Source organism: Cetorhinus maximus, chromosome 8 (genome assembly GCF_964194155.1).
Source record: "Cetorhinus maximus chromosome 8, sCetMax3.hap1.1, whole genome shotgun sequence".
NCBI classification, from domain to species: domain Eukaryota; kingdom Metazoa; phylum Chordata; class Chondrichthyes; order Lamniformes; family Cetorhinidae; genus Cetorhinus; species Cetorhinus maximus.
The window spans coordinates 48259855-48278573 of NC_135886.1; the positions used below are offsets into that span (position 1 = coordinate 48259855).

Sequence of the window (18719 nt, forward strand, 5' to 3'; positions counted from 1 at the left end):
TTTTGTCCCAAAATGCTTTACGACCAATGGGGTACTTTTGAAATATAGTCACTTATTAGAGTAAGGAACGTAGCAGCTAGTTCCCACAATAGCTATGTGATGATGACAGATAACCTGCTTTTGTGATGTTGATTGACGGATAAATATTGGTGCAGATACTGGGGCCAACTACTCGCTGGCTCTTCTTCAAAATAGTGCCAGGATCTTTTATACCCAGCTGAGAGGGCAGACAAGATCCCAGATTAACATCTCATCTTTAAGGCAGCACCTCCAACATTGCAGCACATCCTCAATACTGCACTAGTGTCAGCTTTGACTTTTGTGGTCAAGTCCTGGAGTGGGACTTGAACCCACGACCTTCTGACTCAGAGGCAAAAGTGCTACCAACTGGTAGCACTGGCTAACTCAACAACTTAAGCTATGATTACCCATCTCCCTGCTCCCAATTAGATGTGTGTCTTGGTAAAGTTAGTAGTCCTAGAAGAGAAGCAAGCAGCTTGTAAATGGAATTGCATAACTAGGAATGATTCAGTAAGCTGAAAACAAATTACAAGTGGAGAAGTTGTCAGGAATTTACAAAGTATGTTGCCTTTTTATAATCTGGTTTCTCTTTGCCATTACTGAAATAAATCAACATATAGTGGCAAAAACCCAGACGATTGTCATCTACAGAATAAGTTCTCTTTTATTGTCTCACTGCATTGAATACACAAAATGGCTCATGGTGAATGTTCCTGCACGCAGGACAAACATGACCGTGGAAATCAAAGGTCACCAGTGCTTTGTATATTTTCTTTTCCTTTTGTCCCAGAGCTCAGTCAGAGAAATTCCTTTCATCCATAGAAAGTTTCCCAGTTTAAAAGACAATCTTATTTACAAAAAAGGTCAATGTCTTCATAGGGAAAAAAAGCAGTTGTATCATGCAAAAATATACTTTCAGCCAGCCATTTTCACAATCATAAATGCAAACCAGCACTTGAATTAACAAGACACACTTTGGAGTTACCAAAAAGGAAGAAATCGCAGTATGTACATAATTGAGGGAACACTCAAATATTTCCTTTCATCATTCAGAATATTGCCAAGTTTTAAAAACCACGATGTGTGAAACAACAACAACAAAATCGGGAAACATTTCAATTTGGCCCGGTTTATCAGAAACTCCAACTCTCAATTACTGTCGAAGTTTTTTTGCATGGTGTGGGGGTGGGCGGAGAAGAAAATGTCAAAATCTAGTGCACTATCTGTGCAGTTATTATAAAGACACAAATTAAATAACTCTGACTCCAATATAATGAGTGTACGATCTGGGTTATAAGCAATATGCTAGCTTAATACAATCCTGATTTTAATGGCATACATGCAGTGGACACTAAGAAAATTAATAAAAGGTCAATTCTGCAGTTTGCGAGATGTTTTCTAACATTACAATTAGAACTAGACTGAATCATCAATTAATTTTGTCCAGCCTAAATGACCACAGTCATTGCTGTTTTAGGTTAACTCCTATAGGAGAAGAAATAATCAGTGCAATATTAGTTCACGGTTTTACAAAACAAAAGAGAGTCTTATTAACCTGCATGTTATATGTATCCAAACATTACACAATGCTCTACTTTTAGTATTGGTTTGTTAATACAGGAAAATGGTACACCAACTACTGCGTATATCAGAACATAAATCTGCAGTAAAGGTTAAGAGTTTGGTCTGTTTGCAAGTTATACTCCAAATGCATTTGGAAAGTGTGTTAGATTCAAGCAATACACGTCTCCAGAATTACATTATGCACTCCACAACCTCACAGGTTCACAATTCAAAGATTTTTTAAAAGTTACAATATGTGCAATTTGAGTGTTCCCAAATAAGCAATGACTTTCTGCAAAAACCACAGAAACATTTTATGTTACAGTCTGTTTTCATCATTCAATTCGTTATACTAGCGTTTACCTGAATTTCTTCAATACACTGAGCATGCTCATTTGGTGCAGTGCATCACAGAAATGTATTCCCCCACAGAGAAAATCCTATGATAAACTGAGCCTTCTGGACATGCTCATCAGAACTGAGAAAAGTTCCATTCCACTATGTATTAGTCTGAGGGAGACAGCAGCTTTTTTGGGGGTGGGGGAGGGAGGGGTGGTTTCAAACAGATCCTATTTTACCTAAAAACTTAATACATTAACATAAAATAATGGCATCAAATTGCCTAGTACAACACCGCTAGATTATCAAAACATATTAAAATCTTAAGCCTAAAAAGGAATCAAGAGAATAGCACGACTCTGGCAGTATTGAACAACGATTGCAAATACAATATCAAAACAGGGTAAAACATACAACTTTTCAATGATACTAATTTACCGTACATTTTTAATACATAACATTTGTTATATGAACTTTGAATACAAAGAGATAGGTTTGTCAGAAATTCGACCATGCAAGGGACAGAAAACATTGCTTGCATCTGCAAAGAGCATTCAACACTGAAAATGTTAAATCTCAACTCCTGAAAACTGAGATGCAAAAAAGATGCTGTCTCTCAGAATCTTAATACAATTGTAATCAATGGTTATACATCAGTCTAAAACCATAGTGAATGCTTTAATAAATGCAAAAAACCCCTGCCATTGTACATACGCTAATACTTTAATTACATCAGAACATGTCAGCAGCCTCAACAGATCGATTTGGACAACTGAAAGCTGGAATCGCATGTCAACATTAAATAGAATCATTCTCACAACTGCATATATTACCAATACGTTTACACAGTGAAAAGTTCAGCATAACTTTCAAGTAAACCTATGGAGTTTAAAAAGGTAACATCTGATTCACTAGTGTCCTGGTGGAGAGGGTTACATCACATATAGCACTTTATGCGCACTACTATTTGTAGGACTTTATGGAACATACAATTTTGAACCTGACTGTAGGAGGTCTTGAGCAGACATATAGTTGTTTCAGTACTTCAGCATCTCGATTCTGCTAGAGTCTACCAGTGACATTGGGTGGGAATAATTCATGCCTGCCATGCAATAACAGTAGAGAAGCAAAACTAATCTGGAACTTCTGATCCATTGCGCTTGCAAACTGTTGTCAGCCTATTAACAATGATTTTGACACTGGCCACACATCTTGTGTTTACTGCTTCCAACTCCAGTGCTCTCTCAATCTATAATGTATAACTGAGGAGGCTGTGCTCTTCAACTTAACAGCTCTTTGGGCTAGGAAAGTCATCCTACTACAACTGGGCTTTCAGAGGAAGGGAGGAAAAAAACAGTTGGAAAAAATGCCCAATCTGTTAACAGAAAACTATAGTGATGAGCATTATGTGGAACAGTTCACCGAATTCCTGAATATCCTGGAAGAGGGCGCAGGCTGTGGCCAGAGTTCCTGGAGGTGGTGGGGGAGGGGGGTGGTGCTGGTGGTGGTCAGATTGAAGAGCAAATTAATACTGCACACATATATCTTGGAGGTGCCACATTTAAAGTATAAATGGATGGAAAGTAGTGATCAAATTCAAACTCCAAATCAGCAGAAACACAGCTAGAACTTTCAGTAAATCAAACATTTTCTTCTTAAGCCTGTGTTAAGACTTTGTATCATGTGGAGAAATTTTATGAAACAAAGAAAAAAAATTTAAGTCCCAGGTCAAGATGTGATCAACATGCAATCACACCTCAGCAAAACAAAATCTGAGTGAAGTCTTTTTCAGGTGAAAGGCTAACAGTGGTTATCAATATGTGCAAGAATGTCAGGTTCAATTTGTCAATATCTAATTACCAAAGTATGCCAGATCAGTCATGATCTAATTGACTGGCAGAACAGGCTTGAGGTGTAGAGTAGTTGACTCCCGTTCCTTTGCTGCAAGTTATGAAGTATTTAGGGGCAAATGAGCTCAATACTGAAAAACAAGGTACAGGTACCTGTACAGTATTTAAACTTCCCAATTCCTGGAGTTTCCAAAAGCTGAACAGCATAACCCTTCTGTAGGTCTTGCTGCCCCCAAAAAACACCTGCCACACTGAGTTGTGCTGACATGAGCTGGTAACATGGACACTACACTAAAGAAACAGAACAGGCTATAAACAAAACATCACAATGTCATGAATGACTTAAAATTTTTATTTTTAAAAATGAAAGGTTAATCATTTTAAATGTGGCAAATGTATTATAGGCTGCAAGTGCAGTGAAGACTGCACAGTATGACAGAACAGTAAGCCCAAGGATATTAAAAAATATGTTCTTATTGGCACGTCTTATGCTCGTCATTGCACAATATATTAGTTTGGGGTTTGCTCATTGCTATCAGCCTCTTGGGAGGGTCAATTTGATCTGACCTCACGCAGCAGTTTGAGCTGTTATGGAGTTAGTCAGTTAGATAAATCAGCAATTTTTAAAACTAATTTGCAACATCTTTCCCAAACCATCATATATTATAATGGTTTATTAAAAGATACAAACTCTGTCAACTGCTAAATCGGATTTTCAATTAAGCAAAGAAGAGTTTCCAACCAAATACTATTTTAAATATTGATTTTTTGACTGCAAAGCAGAGTTCAGGAAATGTGCTAAATCTAAAATATGGTTCATTGTTTACTTTTAAAAATAGCATTGAGGATCCTTCCTCCCAAGACTCATTCTTTAAAAAAGTTGCTGTAACGCTTCTGCATAAGGATAGTGATTGACTAGTGCTTCCGCTAAGTCTGTTTTAAGGTTTTCAATTGCTGTACATCGGACATCAAACCATACCACCAGAACAGTAATCTACATGCCCAAAATGTCCCATGTTCTTCTGCTTGGCAATGTAAGGAATTGCTTCACTGTAAACTGAAAACAACCACTCCCAGATCAGGTAAGGCACAAGGGAAAATAAAGCACATAGGTCCCCCTCCTTCCTTGCCTATTAATGTTCATAAGCAATCTTAGCCTTATGCCTTGTAGTGAAAATGGGCATTAAAACTGTATACCGAACTTATTTGAGCTAAAGGCTGGTCACAGTCACTACAGTTAGGAACCAGTCACAAAGATACTCTACAACAGTGATCAGATTGTTTTCTTTTTAAAACTCATATCCTAAAAACAACTCAAGAACCATGCTGCACTGATTGAGAGACTGCTAAGTTTCCTATTTATTCCGAATGAATAAAAATGTGTCCACTGTTATTTGCCCAATAGGTGACACTCATTGCTCATTGACAGCAGGAAAGTTTACAAGAAAAGAAACTCTGTAGAAACACTATCTAATTTAGCAAGGGAGGTAACACATTCAGAACATGCCCTTCATATCATGCATGGTGCAAACACTTTGTAACTTCCCAGCACAGGTTGATGTGTCATCTATCCATTGATCTGCTGCAGTAGGTAACCGTGGCTACATTTTGACAAGATTGCACTTGCTGGTTTCACAGCTGCATTCTTTCACTAATTTGGTATCCCTTCTTAATGCTTGGTGTGAATGCCCACATGAATTGTCACTATGAATTGCCATGCAGATCTCTACATGCCTACAATACTCTTAAGCTTCCAGGCTAAATAAAAGAATTTTTTTAAATTGTTTACACATTTGAAATCTGTTTGGCAGAAGTAGACAGTTCAAGTTAGCTCAAAGGTTCAAAGCAACTAGAATGTTTGTTGTTGCAGTAAACAGGCACTTTATATTTTAAAAAAAAGTTTTATCAGACTAGTACGTACTACCGTCTGATCGCTACTCCCAACATAATTTGGTTAGTGTACTATAAAAATGAAATCTAGTAAATTTAGTGTAATGTACAGAAAGAGAATGAGCAAGTGCATCTGTACCTAGTAAACCTATTCTATATCTCAACACATTTTTATAAAAAGAGAAAAGGGGCAGGTGTGGTCTGCAATTTCACACTGAAGGACATTTACTCTTTATTTTCCCATCTTTGCTCAGATTTTGTTTGCGTATTTTTCACAGACTGCTATGTGGAAGAAGGTATCCAATATATCCTGCAAGAAATAACAAAAGAGGCATTTTAAACAGTGATCCATACATTACAATAAGCTGATTGCAGCTTGACACCTCTTCAATTTTGCTGTCATGAGACACATTGAAAGAAATCCTTAGAATCAGAGTCATTTATGGCACAGAACGTGGCGGGGGAGGGGGGGGCATTCAGCCCATTGAGTCCATGCCAGTTCCTCATGGAGCAATCCAGTCAGCCCCACTCCCCTGCTCCGTCCCTGTAGCCCTGCAAATTTATTTTCTTCAAGTACCCATCCAATTTCCTTTTGAAATCGTTGTTTCCACATCGACCATCCCCAGTTCCAGGTCATTACCATTCAATGTGCAAAAAAAGTTCTTCCTCACGTTCCCCCTGCACCTCTTGCCCAAAATCTTAAATGTGCCCCTAGACCTTGTACAATCAGCCAACGCGAAGAGTTTTTCCTTGTTGATCTTATCCACACCTTTAATAATCTTGTACACCTCTCTCAAATCTCCCCTCAATCTCCTTTGCTCCAAGGAGAACCCCAACCAAATCTAACCTTGTAACAAAAACCCTCAACCCTGGAACCATGCTGGCAAATTGCCTCTGCACCCTCTCAAGGACCTTAAAATCTTTCCTAAAGTGTGACCACCAGAACTGGATGCAATACTTTAGTTAGGGCCTAACCAGAGCTTTATATAAATTCAGCACAACTTCCCTGCTTTTGTACTCAATGCCTATATTTGTGAAGCCTAGGATCCCACATGCTGACTATTGTCTCACCATGTTCTGTCACCCGCAAAGACTGATGCCCAAGCACCCACAGGTCCTTCAGTTCCTGCACATTTTATTTTTAAGAATTGTGCCATGAAATCTATGTTGCCTCTTTCCAAACTTCTGTCAAAATGCATCACTTTTCTGTCACACTTCTCCCTATTAAATTTCATCTGCCACTTGTATGCCCGTTCTGCTAGCCTACCCATATCCTGTTGCAGGCAATTTGCATCACCCTCATTGTTTGCCACTCTTCCAAGTTTGGTATCTTCAACAAATTTTGAAATTTTGCTCCGTATTCCAAGATTCAAGTCATTTATATATAGCAAAAAAAACAGTGGTCTGAGCATTGACCTTGGGGAACACCACTGTTGAGCACCTTGCAGTCCAAAAAACAATCATCTACCACAACTCGTTGCCTTCTGTCCTTAAGCCAATTTTTCATCGAATTGCCCACTCTCCCTCCTATTCCACAAGCCTCAAATTTTATTAACTAGCCTTTTATGCAGTACCTTGTCAAACTCTTTCTTAAAATTCATAGAGACAACATTTATGGCATTTACAAATTTACAAATCTGTTCTGGCCTTCCCTAATTAATTCAAACCTCTCCTTTACCTCGGCACCAGAAAAGCAACACAACATGTGGGACTCACGATGACTGTTACAGAAATGCCTGTCTGTCCCTCTATGGAATTTCCTATAACAAATGCATTTCTATGCTTTGCTGTTCCCTCCTGTACAGTCCCTTGTCCATTGGTTCCATGGTCTGGGCTGCATTACTTCAGGGTTTCATCGCTCCCAGCAATCTCTAATGTAGAGTACCTATTTCAGAGTGGCACAACCCTAAAGATTCCTGCACTTCCTGCCTCTTCCTACTCTTCTGGATGGCCATCCACCTAGAATACTGACCTCTCACTGCATGTGGGGTGACTATCACCTGGATCATACGATCCAGGAAATTCTCATCCTCCCCGATGCTACAGGAAACACTCATCCTCCCTGATGCTCTGCAGTGACACCAGCTGGCCGTCAAGCTCGGAAATCCTGAACTTGAGCAGCTGGAGACACTTCCCAAACATGGTCACCAAGACATGCAAAGTGCCCTGAAAGTCCCACATGTCTTGCTTACATATTGTTCACAAGTATTTCAAGTCCAATGCACATTCTGCACCTTCATGCAGGCATAACAAAAACAATTTAAGGGTATGAGCCTTTCCATTTTCTCACAGATTCATGACAAGCCCACAAGACTTTGCTCCACCATATCTTACAGGCTCACTTTGATTTCCTTTTTCCTTCATAAGGTGGCTTGTGGCCTGTATCCAGCGCCTCCCTAAAGTAATGAGACTGAATTCAGCCGAACCCAGTCACACTGAAAGGGCGCCCCAAACAACTACAGTCAGTAAAAACCCAATCGTGAATTCAAATAGCCTCTGCTCACTGCTTGCTTTCAAAATGGGCCCAACAGCTAGGAATTCAAACCTCAATTCAGCAATTTTTTTTTAACTGCAATCCACCTGGTGTGATATTTACCAGATTTAATGCTGTTACAGTGCACTAAAAATAATAAACTGTACAATGATCATCAACTTCAATATTGAAAATATACGTAAGCAAATGGGATTCCCCTATTTAAAAAGGGAGACAGAACAAGTCGGGGGAACTACAGACCAATTAGCTTAACATCAGTAGTAGGAAAGGTAAGAGAATCTATACTCTTAAGATGTCATACATGTTTCACAAGGGTTGGTGCTGGGATCACTATTGTTCACAATTTACACAAATGATTTGGACTCAGAAATCAGAGTACAATTTCAAATTTCGCAAATGACACCAACTTGGGGTATGATTAATACAGAGAAGGACTTATACAAAATTCAGGTAGACATTTAATAAACTTGCAGAATGGACATGTAATTGGTAAATTAACCTCTATATAATAAGTATGAAGTGATTTTGATAGAAAGAATATGGCAGCCACATACTCCCTGGAAAATGTGTCAAATGGAATAGATCAGCATGGGGGTCTGGGGATGCACTTAGACAAATCACAAAGCAACAAAATAATTAGGTCATCAGCAAATTGGCATGGGGTAAATAAGATTGGCAAGGCTCAAAAATTGGTGTGGAAGAAATGGGTTTCAATTCATGGGGCACTGGCACCAGCACTGGGAAAAGTGAGAGCTGCACCGTTGCTATGACCTTCACCTGAACTTCACTGGGACTAGGGCTATAGAGAGGGCTTTACACTAAATGGTGGGGTGGGGTGAAAAGTTCACGAGAGATTTGAAAATTGATTTGAGAAAGGACAAGGCGATAGCGCAGGATAATGATACAGGTAATAACAATCAGAGCGTGACAAGAAGGGACAGAGTGTACAGGCTTAAGAGTGGACCAGCAAACAAGGTCAGATTAGGGAAAAATGGTAATGACAGAATTCAAGGCTCTTCATCTGAATGCTCATGGCATTCATAACAAGATGGATGAATTGATGGTACAAATAGAAATAAAATGAGTATATATGATAATCATTACAGAGACATGGTTGCAAGGTGACTACGGTTGGGGCCTGAATATTCAAGGGTATTTGACATTTCAGAATAGGAAAAGGATGTGGGGTAGCTGTTAATAAAGGATGAGATCAATACAATAGTGAGAAATGATCTTGGTTCAGAAGATCGGGACATAGAATGATGCCACCACCAAACACATCTTCCCTTCACCCCCCCTGGTGGCATTCCGGAGGGATCGTTCCCTCAGTGACACCCTGGTCCACTCCTCCATCACCCCCTACTCCTCAACCCCTACCTACGGCACCTCCCCATGCATATGCAAAATATGCAACACCTGCCCCTTCACTTCCTCTCTCCTCACCGTCCAAGGGCCCAAACACTCCTTTCAAGTGAAGCAGCATTTCACTTGCATTTCCCCCAACTTAGTCTACTGCATTCGTTGCTCCCAATGCGGTTTCCTCTACATTGGAGAGACCAAACGCAGACTGGGCGACCGCTTTGCAGAACACCTTCGGTCTGTCCGCAAGAATGACCCAGACCTCCCTGTCGCTTGCCATTTTAACACTCCACCCTGCTCTCTTGCCCACATGTCTGTCCTTGGCTTGCTGCATTGTTCCAATGAAGCTCAACGCAAACTGGAGGAACAGCACCTCATCTTCCGACTAGGCACTTTACAGCCTTCCGGACTGAATATTGAGTTCAACAACTTTAAATCTTGAACTCCCTCCTCCATCCCCACCCCCTTTCCGTTTCTTCCCCCTCCCTTTTGTTTTTTTCCAATAATTTATAGATTTTTCTTTTCCTACCTACTTCCATTATTTTTAAATCTATACCTTTTATGCCCTTTTAGTCTTATTTCACCCCACCCCCACTAGAGCTATCTGTACCTTGCTATCCATTCTTAATTAGCACATTCTTTTAGATAATATCACCACCTTCAACACCTCTTTGTTCTTTCGTCTGTGACATCTTTTAGTTATCCGCTCCTATCACTGCTTGCTTGTCCCTACAACTACCACCCCCCCCAACTTCTCCCCCCACCTCCCCACCCCCACCTTAAACCAGCTTATATTTCACCCCTCTCCTATTTTTACTTAGTTTTGTTGAAGGGTCATGAGGACTTGAAACGTCAACTTTGTTCTTCTCCGCCGATGCTGCCAGACCTGCTGAGTTTTTCCAGGTATTTCTGTTTTTGTTTTTTATTATTATTATAGGGATATAGAATCAGTTTGGGTGGAGATAAGAAATAGCAAAGTAAAGAAGTAACTGATGAGGGTAGTTTACATGCATGCATACATACAATTTAGGAATAGTTGATTTGGCCCTTCGAGCCTGCTCCACCATTTGATAAGCTGATCTGATTGTGGCCTCTACTTTCCTGTCCACCCCCTATATTCTCTGACTCCCTTGTCAATGGAGAACCTATCTAACGCAGCCTTAAAAATATTCAATGACCCTGCCTTAACTGTTCTCTGGGAAAGAGTTTCACAGACTAACGGCACTCAAAAAAATTCCTCCTCATTTCCGTCTTTAACGGAAGACCCCTTATTTTGAAATCCTGCCCCCTAGTTCTATGCTCTCTCATAAGGGGAGATATCCTTTCAGCATCCGCCCTATCAAGTCCCCTCAGGACCTTATATGCTTCAACAAGATCACCTCTCATTGTTCTAAACTCCAGTGGATACAGGCCCAACTTGTCCAAACTTTCCTCACAAGACAACCCCTTAAGTGAATCTTCTTTGCACTGCTTCTAATGCAATATATCCTTTCGTAAATAAGGAGACCAAAACTCTACACAGTACTCTAGATGTGGTTTAATCAATGCTCTGTGCAATTTTGTAAAACTTCCCTGCTTTTATATTCTATTCCCTTTGCATTAAACAACATACCATTTGCCTTCCTAATCACTTGCTGTACGTTTTGCGGTTATGTACAAGGACACCCAGGTCCCTGTGTACCTCAGAATTGTGTGACTGCTTTCCATTTAAATAATATGCTGCTTTTCTTGTCTGCTTCCCAAAGTTCATAGGCCCCCTAGCAGCAGTTATATAGTAGGACAGAGTATACATCAAGAAATGATGGGAGTTTGTAAGAAAAGTGCTCCAATAATCATGGGTGACTTTAATCTTCACATCGATTGAACAATCAAATTGTCAAAGGAAGCCTGGAGGATGCGTTCGTAGAGTGCAGCAGGCAGTTTTTTTTTTAAGAACAAATCACTTTGGAACCTACCAGGGAACAGGCTATTTTTGACTTGGTAATGTGTAATGAGACAGGATTAAAGGCCTCTTAGTAAAGGATTCTCTAGGTAAGGCCAATATAACATGATAGAATTTTATGCTCCTTTTGACAGTAAATGTGGGTCCATTACTAGTGTCTGAAACCTAAACAAAGGCAATTACAAGGGTATGAAGTCAGTGTCGGCTAAAGGGGGCTGGGGATAAATAAGTTAAAAGGAAAGACAGTAGAGAAGCAGCGGCAAACATTTAAGGAGATATTTCATAACTGTCAACAAAGAAATATTCCATTGAAAAAGACAGACTCCAAATGCTGCAAAGCTTAGTGGTAGGTCAGATTAGGCAAGCTTCAGTAACTGGCAAAGCATGACTAAAAAATAAAGAGGGAGAAATTGAAGTATGAGGGAAAACTAGCAAAATACATATACAGTAAAAGCTTTTACAAGTATCTAAAAAGGATAAGAGTAGGAGCAGAGAGTATTGGTCCCTTAGAGGTTGAGACTGGGGAATTAATAATGGAAATATGGAAATGGCAGAGACTTCCAACAAGTATTTTGTATCTGTCTTCACAGCAGAAGACTCAGAGCATTTCAAGAATAGTAGAAAATCAAGAAACAAATGAGAGGAAGTAGCTTAAAACGATCACTATTACTAGAGAAAAAGTAATAGGAAAATTAATAAAATTTAAGGCTCATGAGTCCCCTGGACCTGATGACCTGCATCCTTGGCTCTTAAGTAGCTGCAGATATGACGGATGCCTTGGTTGTAATCTTCCAAAATTCCCTAGATTCTGGAAAGGTCCTAGCATATTGGAAAAGCACAAATGTAATTCAAGAAAGGAGGGAGACAGAAATCAGGAAACTTAGCCTAATGTCTGTCATTGGGAAAATGCTAGAATCCATTATTAAAGAGGTAGCAGCAGGGTATATGGAAAATCATAATACTATCAGGCAGTGTCAACATGCTTTAGTGAAAGGGAAATTGTGTTTGACAATTTATTAGAGTTCTTTGAGGATGTAACAAGCAGAGTGGATAAAGGGGAACTAGTAGATGTAGTGTATTTGGATTTCCAAAAGGCATTCAGTAAGGTGCCACATAAAAGGTTACTACACAAGGTAAGAGCTTATGGTGTTTGGGGTGATATATGAGCATGGAAAGATGATTGACTAATGAACAGGAGAGAGAGTCAGCATCAATGGGTCATTTTCAGGATGGCAAACTGTATCTAGTGGAGTACCACAGTTATGGGTCCTCAACTATTTCCGATCTATATTAACGACTTGGATGAAGGGACCGACTGTATTGTCTCCAAATTTGCTACAATACAAAGACAGGTGGGAAAGCAAGTCGAGAAGAGATACAAAGAGTCTGCAAAGGGATTTAGTGTGAGTGAACAAAGATTTGGCAGATGGAGTATAATGTGGGAAAGTGTGAGGTCCACTTTGGCAGGAAGAATAGAAAAGCAGATTATTATTTAAGTGGAGAGACTTCATTTTGCAGTACAGAGGGTTCTTGGGTGTCCTTGTACATGAATCACAAAAAGTCAGCATGCAGGTACAGCAAGTAATTAGGGAGGCAAATGGAATGTTGGTCTTTATTGAAAGGAGGACGGAAACAAAAGTAGGGAAGTCTTGCTACAACTGTACAGGGCATTGGTGAGACCACACCTAGAGTACTGTGTACAGTTTAGGTCACCTTACTTAAGGAGAGGCATACTTGCATAGGAAGCAGTTCAAAGAAAGTTCACAAGACAACTCCTTCATCCCAGCAATCAATCTAATGAGGAAAGGTTGAGCAAGTTGAGCCTATACCCACTGGAGCTTAAAAGAATGAGAGGTGATCTTATTGAAACATATAAAATCCTGAAGGGACGTGACAGAGCAGATGCTGAGAGATGTTTTTTCTTGTCGGGGAATCTAGATTCGGGGGGACAGTTTTAAAATAAGGGGTGTGCCATTTAAGGCAGAGATGAAAAGGAATTTCTTCTCTGAAAGTAATGATTGTTTAGAATTCTCTTCCCCAGTAAGTAATGGAGGCTGGGTCATTGAATATCTTCAAGGCTGAGTTAGACAGATTTTTAATTGGCAAGGGAGTCAAGGGTTATGGGGGAGCCAGACAGGAAAGTGGTGTTCAGGCCACAATCAAATCACCCATGATCTTATTGAATGTCTGGGCAGGCTCAGGGGAGCCGAAAGGCCTACTCCCACTCCTATTTCTTAAATTCTTAAGTAATAAAGGCAAACAATGCACTGGGTGTTATTACTACAGGGAGAATATTGAAAACTGGAGAAGTTAGGCTGGAACATTGGTTAGACCACACTTTGAGAATACTGTGAACAGTTCTAGTCTCCAGGAAAAGATTTAATGCAATGATGCCAGAACTGAAATGTTATACCCCCTCAGAAAATATTGAACAGGTTGGGGATCTTTTTTCTAGAAAAGAGAAGCCCGAGGGGTGACCTGATAGAGGTCGTTCATAGGGTAAACAGAGATGTTTCTACTTGTGCAGATATCAGAACTCTACTACATAAATAAGATAGTTACTAATAAATCCAACATGAAATTGAGGAGAAACTTGTTTACCCGGGGAGTAGTTAGAGCATGGAACCTGCTACCACAAACAGTACTTGAGACAATCACCATAGATGCAGTTAAGAGGAAGCTAGGTAAGCACGAAGGATAGAAGGATATGTTGCTGGAGTTAGACAAAGAAGTGCAGGAGGGAGCTCATGTGGAGCATAAACACCAGCATGGCCGAATGAGCTATTCCTGTGCTGTAAATACTATGTAACAGGGTCACAATGCATGATGCCTTTCTGTGGATGCCTATATACACCAAGTATCCCTCCCTTATGTTCTTTCTCTACCCTCCTTTTCCTTCGCTCTGCACTCACTTAAAAACTATTAATCTAACATCTCCTCAGTTCGGAAGAAAGTTCATCACTCTGAAATGTTACCCGTTTCTCTCTCTGCAAATGCTGCCTAACCTGGAAAATAGTCTACCTGGTAAGTTACAAAAGCAGTTAGCCAAACTGTTTTAGAAATGCATGCTAAGGTAAAAATTTAAGGCTATACTTTACTTGCATGAGTTTCAAGCTCAATCCGTGCCCTCAGTCAACTTACTATTGTCTCTACACACCTCTAAGACTGACAGCATTGTAATATAGCTCCTTTAGCTACAAATCAAATTACCTTTAGTTGGTGGATATCTCTTGACGGGGCTGTAGAAAAGGCTGCCCAACATGGGTAGTTCTTTGTTGTCCTGGCCGAAGGAAGGGTGTTTTTAGAACAAAATTCTTAAGCTAAAGAATGACAAATATTGCTTACCTAATTACATAATTATGCATTTTAACCCCAAGCAGCCTTGGTTTCTATCATCTTGACTGTTGAGTTTTATCATTCTGTACTGCCGAATCTCTCGTACCAGTGTGTAAAATGCATCCTCAACTCCCTATATTGCAAAAGAAAAACATTCCTTCAAGTATTTGATGAAAGACAACTAAAAGGAAAAGCATGTAAGTACATTTCTCAAATATCAACATTGTTAGTCAAATTTATTAACTTTTTTATTCCAATCTTCAATTAATACAAATATTCATTAAAAAAAGGTGCACACTGGTCAAACTCCTGATCGTTATCCAATTACAATATGTAAACAATGTGAACAATATATGAGAGCTTTTCTCACAGCAAGACCTGCCAGCTCAGCCAAACGAGCCCGCACGTTGTCAGTGTCGGCTGCCCCTCGATTCGAGCATGACATCTACTCACGGTCGCAACTTTCTGCCATTGGTCTTCATGTCACTAAACAGGCTACAGATCTTTGGGTACAAGGGGCAGGACACCTGAGGTAATGGAATCTGGAGTGCAGGATTTGCTTCCTTTTCTTTTCCGGCATTCTGCCTCATCTTAAGGCATTTGGACTCAAATGCAGCTTGACGGACAAGTTGTTGCCATTTTGAACAGCTGGTAGCAAGCCCCTCCCAGTCATTAATGTCAATGCTTCATGGAGAGCTTCAGTGTGTCCTCGTACCCTTTTCTTTGTCCTCCCCTGGAACACTGGCCATTTGAGAGTTGAGAAATCAGGACCTGGCAGGAGAGAAACTTTTCAGCTATCCGAACAACATCCAGTGCATCATAGTTAATTGTGCAGAAGTTTTTCCTGAATGCTTGTAGAGCTGGCTTCAAAACAAACACTATGGTTTGTTCAATAGTACTCCAATTGAACCTGGATAATGCGGTGGAGGCATTGCTGGTGGAATTTCTCTAGTGCTATGTGTCGCTGATACACAGTCCAGGTCTCAATGCATTTTACAGTACAGGAATGTGGTGATGATAACTGCTCTGTACACTGAGACTTTTGTTGACCTGTGAAGGTCTTTATTGTCATACGCTTGCTGCCTTAGTTTGCAGAAGGCTGAGCTGGCACAGCTGATCCATTGTTGGATCCTTTCAGTGGTGGCCTTCTGAGAGAGGTGGCTGCCAAGGTATGGTGAGTGCTCAACACTCTCTCCTTCAACATGTATGGAAGGAGGAATATTTGACTAACAGGTCTGAGTTGATAGGAGTTTTCTTTTGGCAACATTCAAGAACAGGCCAAGTCTCCTGTATGCAGAATTGAAAAGATCGAGAGGGACTTGCAAACCTGCTGCAGTATTGGCAATGATGCTGCAGTCATCTGCAAACTGTAGATCATGTATTTCTATGGTGGTCAGTTTTGTTTTTGCATTAAGGTAGCTGAGGTTAAAGTTTTCTATCTACACAGTGTGCAACACTCCACCAGAGGGCAGTCGATCTTTGATATGATGAATAGCCTTCATCAGGTCAATTGTAAATAGTATGAGGGCTATCACAGCCTTGCTTAACACTGGTCTGGATTTTGAATGGGACTGTTTCAGATCTCCCATCCAAGACAGTTGTAGTCATATCAACATGAAGCAGTTGCAGAATTGTGAAGAAGTTTCTTGGATATCCAAATCTCTGGAGTACAACCCATAGATCCTCGTGATTTACTGAGTCAAATGCTTTGATCAGGTTGATGAATGCAATGAAGAGTTCCTGGTGTGTTCCAACATTTTTCTTGGATTTGTCTGACAGCAAAGACCATGTCAGAGGTTCCTCTGCAAGGTCTAAAGCCACACTCTCTCTAGGAGGATTTCTTCAGCCACAGGAAGTAGGTGATTCAGGAGATTGTGTGTCAGGATCTTCCCTATGGACAAAAGGGAAATGCTGCGATAGATTTCACAGCATGAATTATCTCATACCTAGCACAAAGGAAGATGACTGTGGTTGTTGGAGATCAATCATCTCATTTCCAGGACATCACTGCAGGAGTTCCTCAGGGTAGTGTCCGAGGCCCAACCATCTTCAGCTGCTTCATCACTAACCTTCTTTCCATCATAAGGTCAGAAATGGGGGTATTCGCTGATGATTGCACAATGTTGTGCACCATTCGTGACTCCTCAGATACTAAAGCAGTCCATGTCCAAGTGCAGCAAGACCTGGACAATATCCAGGCTGCAGTGTACAAGTGGCAAGTAACATTCGCACCACATAAGTGCCAGGCAATGAACATCTCTAACAAAAGAGAATCTAACCATCTCCGCTTGGCATTCAATGGCATTACAATTGCTGAATCCCCCACCATCAACATCCTGGGGGTTGCCATCGATCTGAAACTGAACTGGATTAGCCACGTAAATACTGTGGCTACAAGAGCAGTTCAGAGGCTTGGAATCCTGCAAAGAGTAAATCACCTCCTGACTCCCCAAAGCCTATCCACCATCTACAAGGTACAAGTCAGGAGTATGATGAAATACTCTCCACTTGCCTGGATGAGTGCAGCTCCATCAACACAAGAAGCTTGACACCATCTAGGACAAAGCAGCCCACTTGATTGGCACCCCATCCACAAACATTCACTCCCACCAACACCGATGCACAGTAGCAGCAGTGTGTACCATCTACAAGATGCGCTGTAGGTACTCACCAAGCTTCCTTAGACAGCACCTTCCAAACCCACAACCTCTATCATATAGAACAGGGGTGGGGAACCCTTGGCTCGGGGGCCAGATCCGGCCCGTTGCACTTTTTCATCCAGCCCATGGTGAGATTTCAAAATCCAGCCGTGGCCCAACTCTGCCCCCACCGCCCTGCAGAAGTTCAAAAAGGCAGCTCACCACTACTTTCTCAAGGGCAATTAGGGGTGGGCAATAAATGGTGGCCTAGCCAGCAATACCCACATCTCATGATTTAAAAAAAGCTCCCTTCTTTAAAATAGTTACAATTGTTGCAGTCTGAATCTCAGGGAGGTGGGGTGGGGGGGGGGAGGGAGGATGGGGGGTAAGTTCTCTCAAGGCTGCAAGTTTTGATGCTTTTCATTCATTTGATTGCTTGATACAGTTCTCCCCTTATGATGGTTTATCCATGGAATCTCCCACAGAGTACATGTAAACATATGAATTAGGAACAGTAGGCCATTTGGCCCCTTAAGCCTGCTCCACCATTTGATAAGATCATGGCTGATCTGATTGTAGCCTCTACTTTCCTGTTCAAGCCCTATACCCTTTGACTCCTTTGTCAATTAAGAATCTATCTAACGTAGCCCCTACTGCTCTCTGGGAAAGAGAATTTCACAGACCAATGGTAGTCAGAAAAAATTATTTTCTTCGTCTTAAATAGGAGACCTCTTAGTTTAAAACTCTGACCCCTAGTTCTACTCTGTCCCATAAGGGGAAAAACATCCTTTCCGCATACACACCATCAAGTCCCCTCAGGACCTTATATGTTTCATTAAGATCACCTCTTATTCTTCTAAAGCCCAATGGATACAGGCCCAGCCTGTCCAAACTTTTCTCATAAGACAACCCCTTCAACCCAGGTATCAGTCAAGTGAACCTTCTCTGCACTGCTTCTAATGCATTATACACTTTCTTAAATAAAGAGACCAAAACTCTACTGTGCTCCAGATGTGGTCTCATCAATGCCCTGTACAAATGTAGCAATCCTTGCCTACTTTTATTCCAGTCCCCTTCTAATAAACGACAACATACCATTTACCTTTCTGCACGCTGACTTTTTGTAATTCATGTATGAGGGCACCCAGATCCCTGTGTGCCTTAGAGTTCTGTGATCTCTTTCCATTAAACTTTGCAAAGAAGAATAAAAAAGCAGCATATTTTATAGGCCCTCTAACAGTAGCAACATAATAGGATAGAGTATACATCAAGAAATAATGGGGGCT

At 40.7% G+C, this 18719-nt stretch overlaps 1 protein-coding gene across 1 annotated transcript in view; it reads right to left on the minus strand.

Annotated features, from left to right (window-relative positions):
• Positions 1-667: 667 nt before the first annotated feature.
• nras (NRAS proto-oncogene, GTPase) overlaps positions 668-18719 on the minus strand; it is a 43999-nt gene continuing 25947 nt past the window's right edge. Inside the window, exons 5-6 of the mRNA XM_078546792.1 lie at positions 14804-14927; positions 668-5973 (exon numbers count right to left, since the gene is read on the minus strand). Coding sequence (XP_078402918.1) covers positions 14808-14927 — 120 coding nt within the window. The 3' untranslated portion in view covers positions 668-5973; positions 14804-14807. The remainder of the gene's footprint in view (positions 5974-14803; positions 14928-18719) is intronic.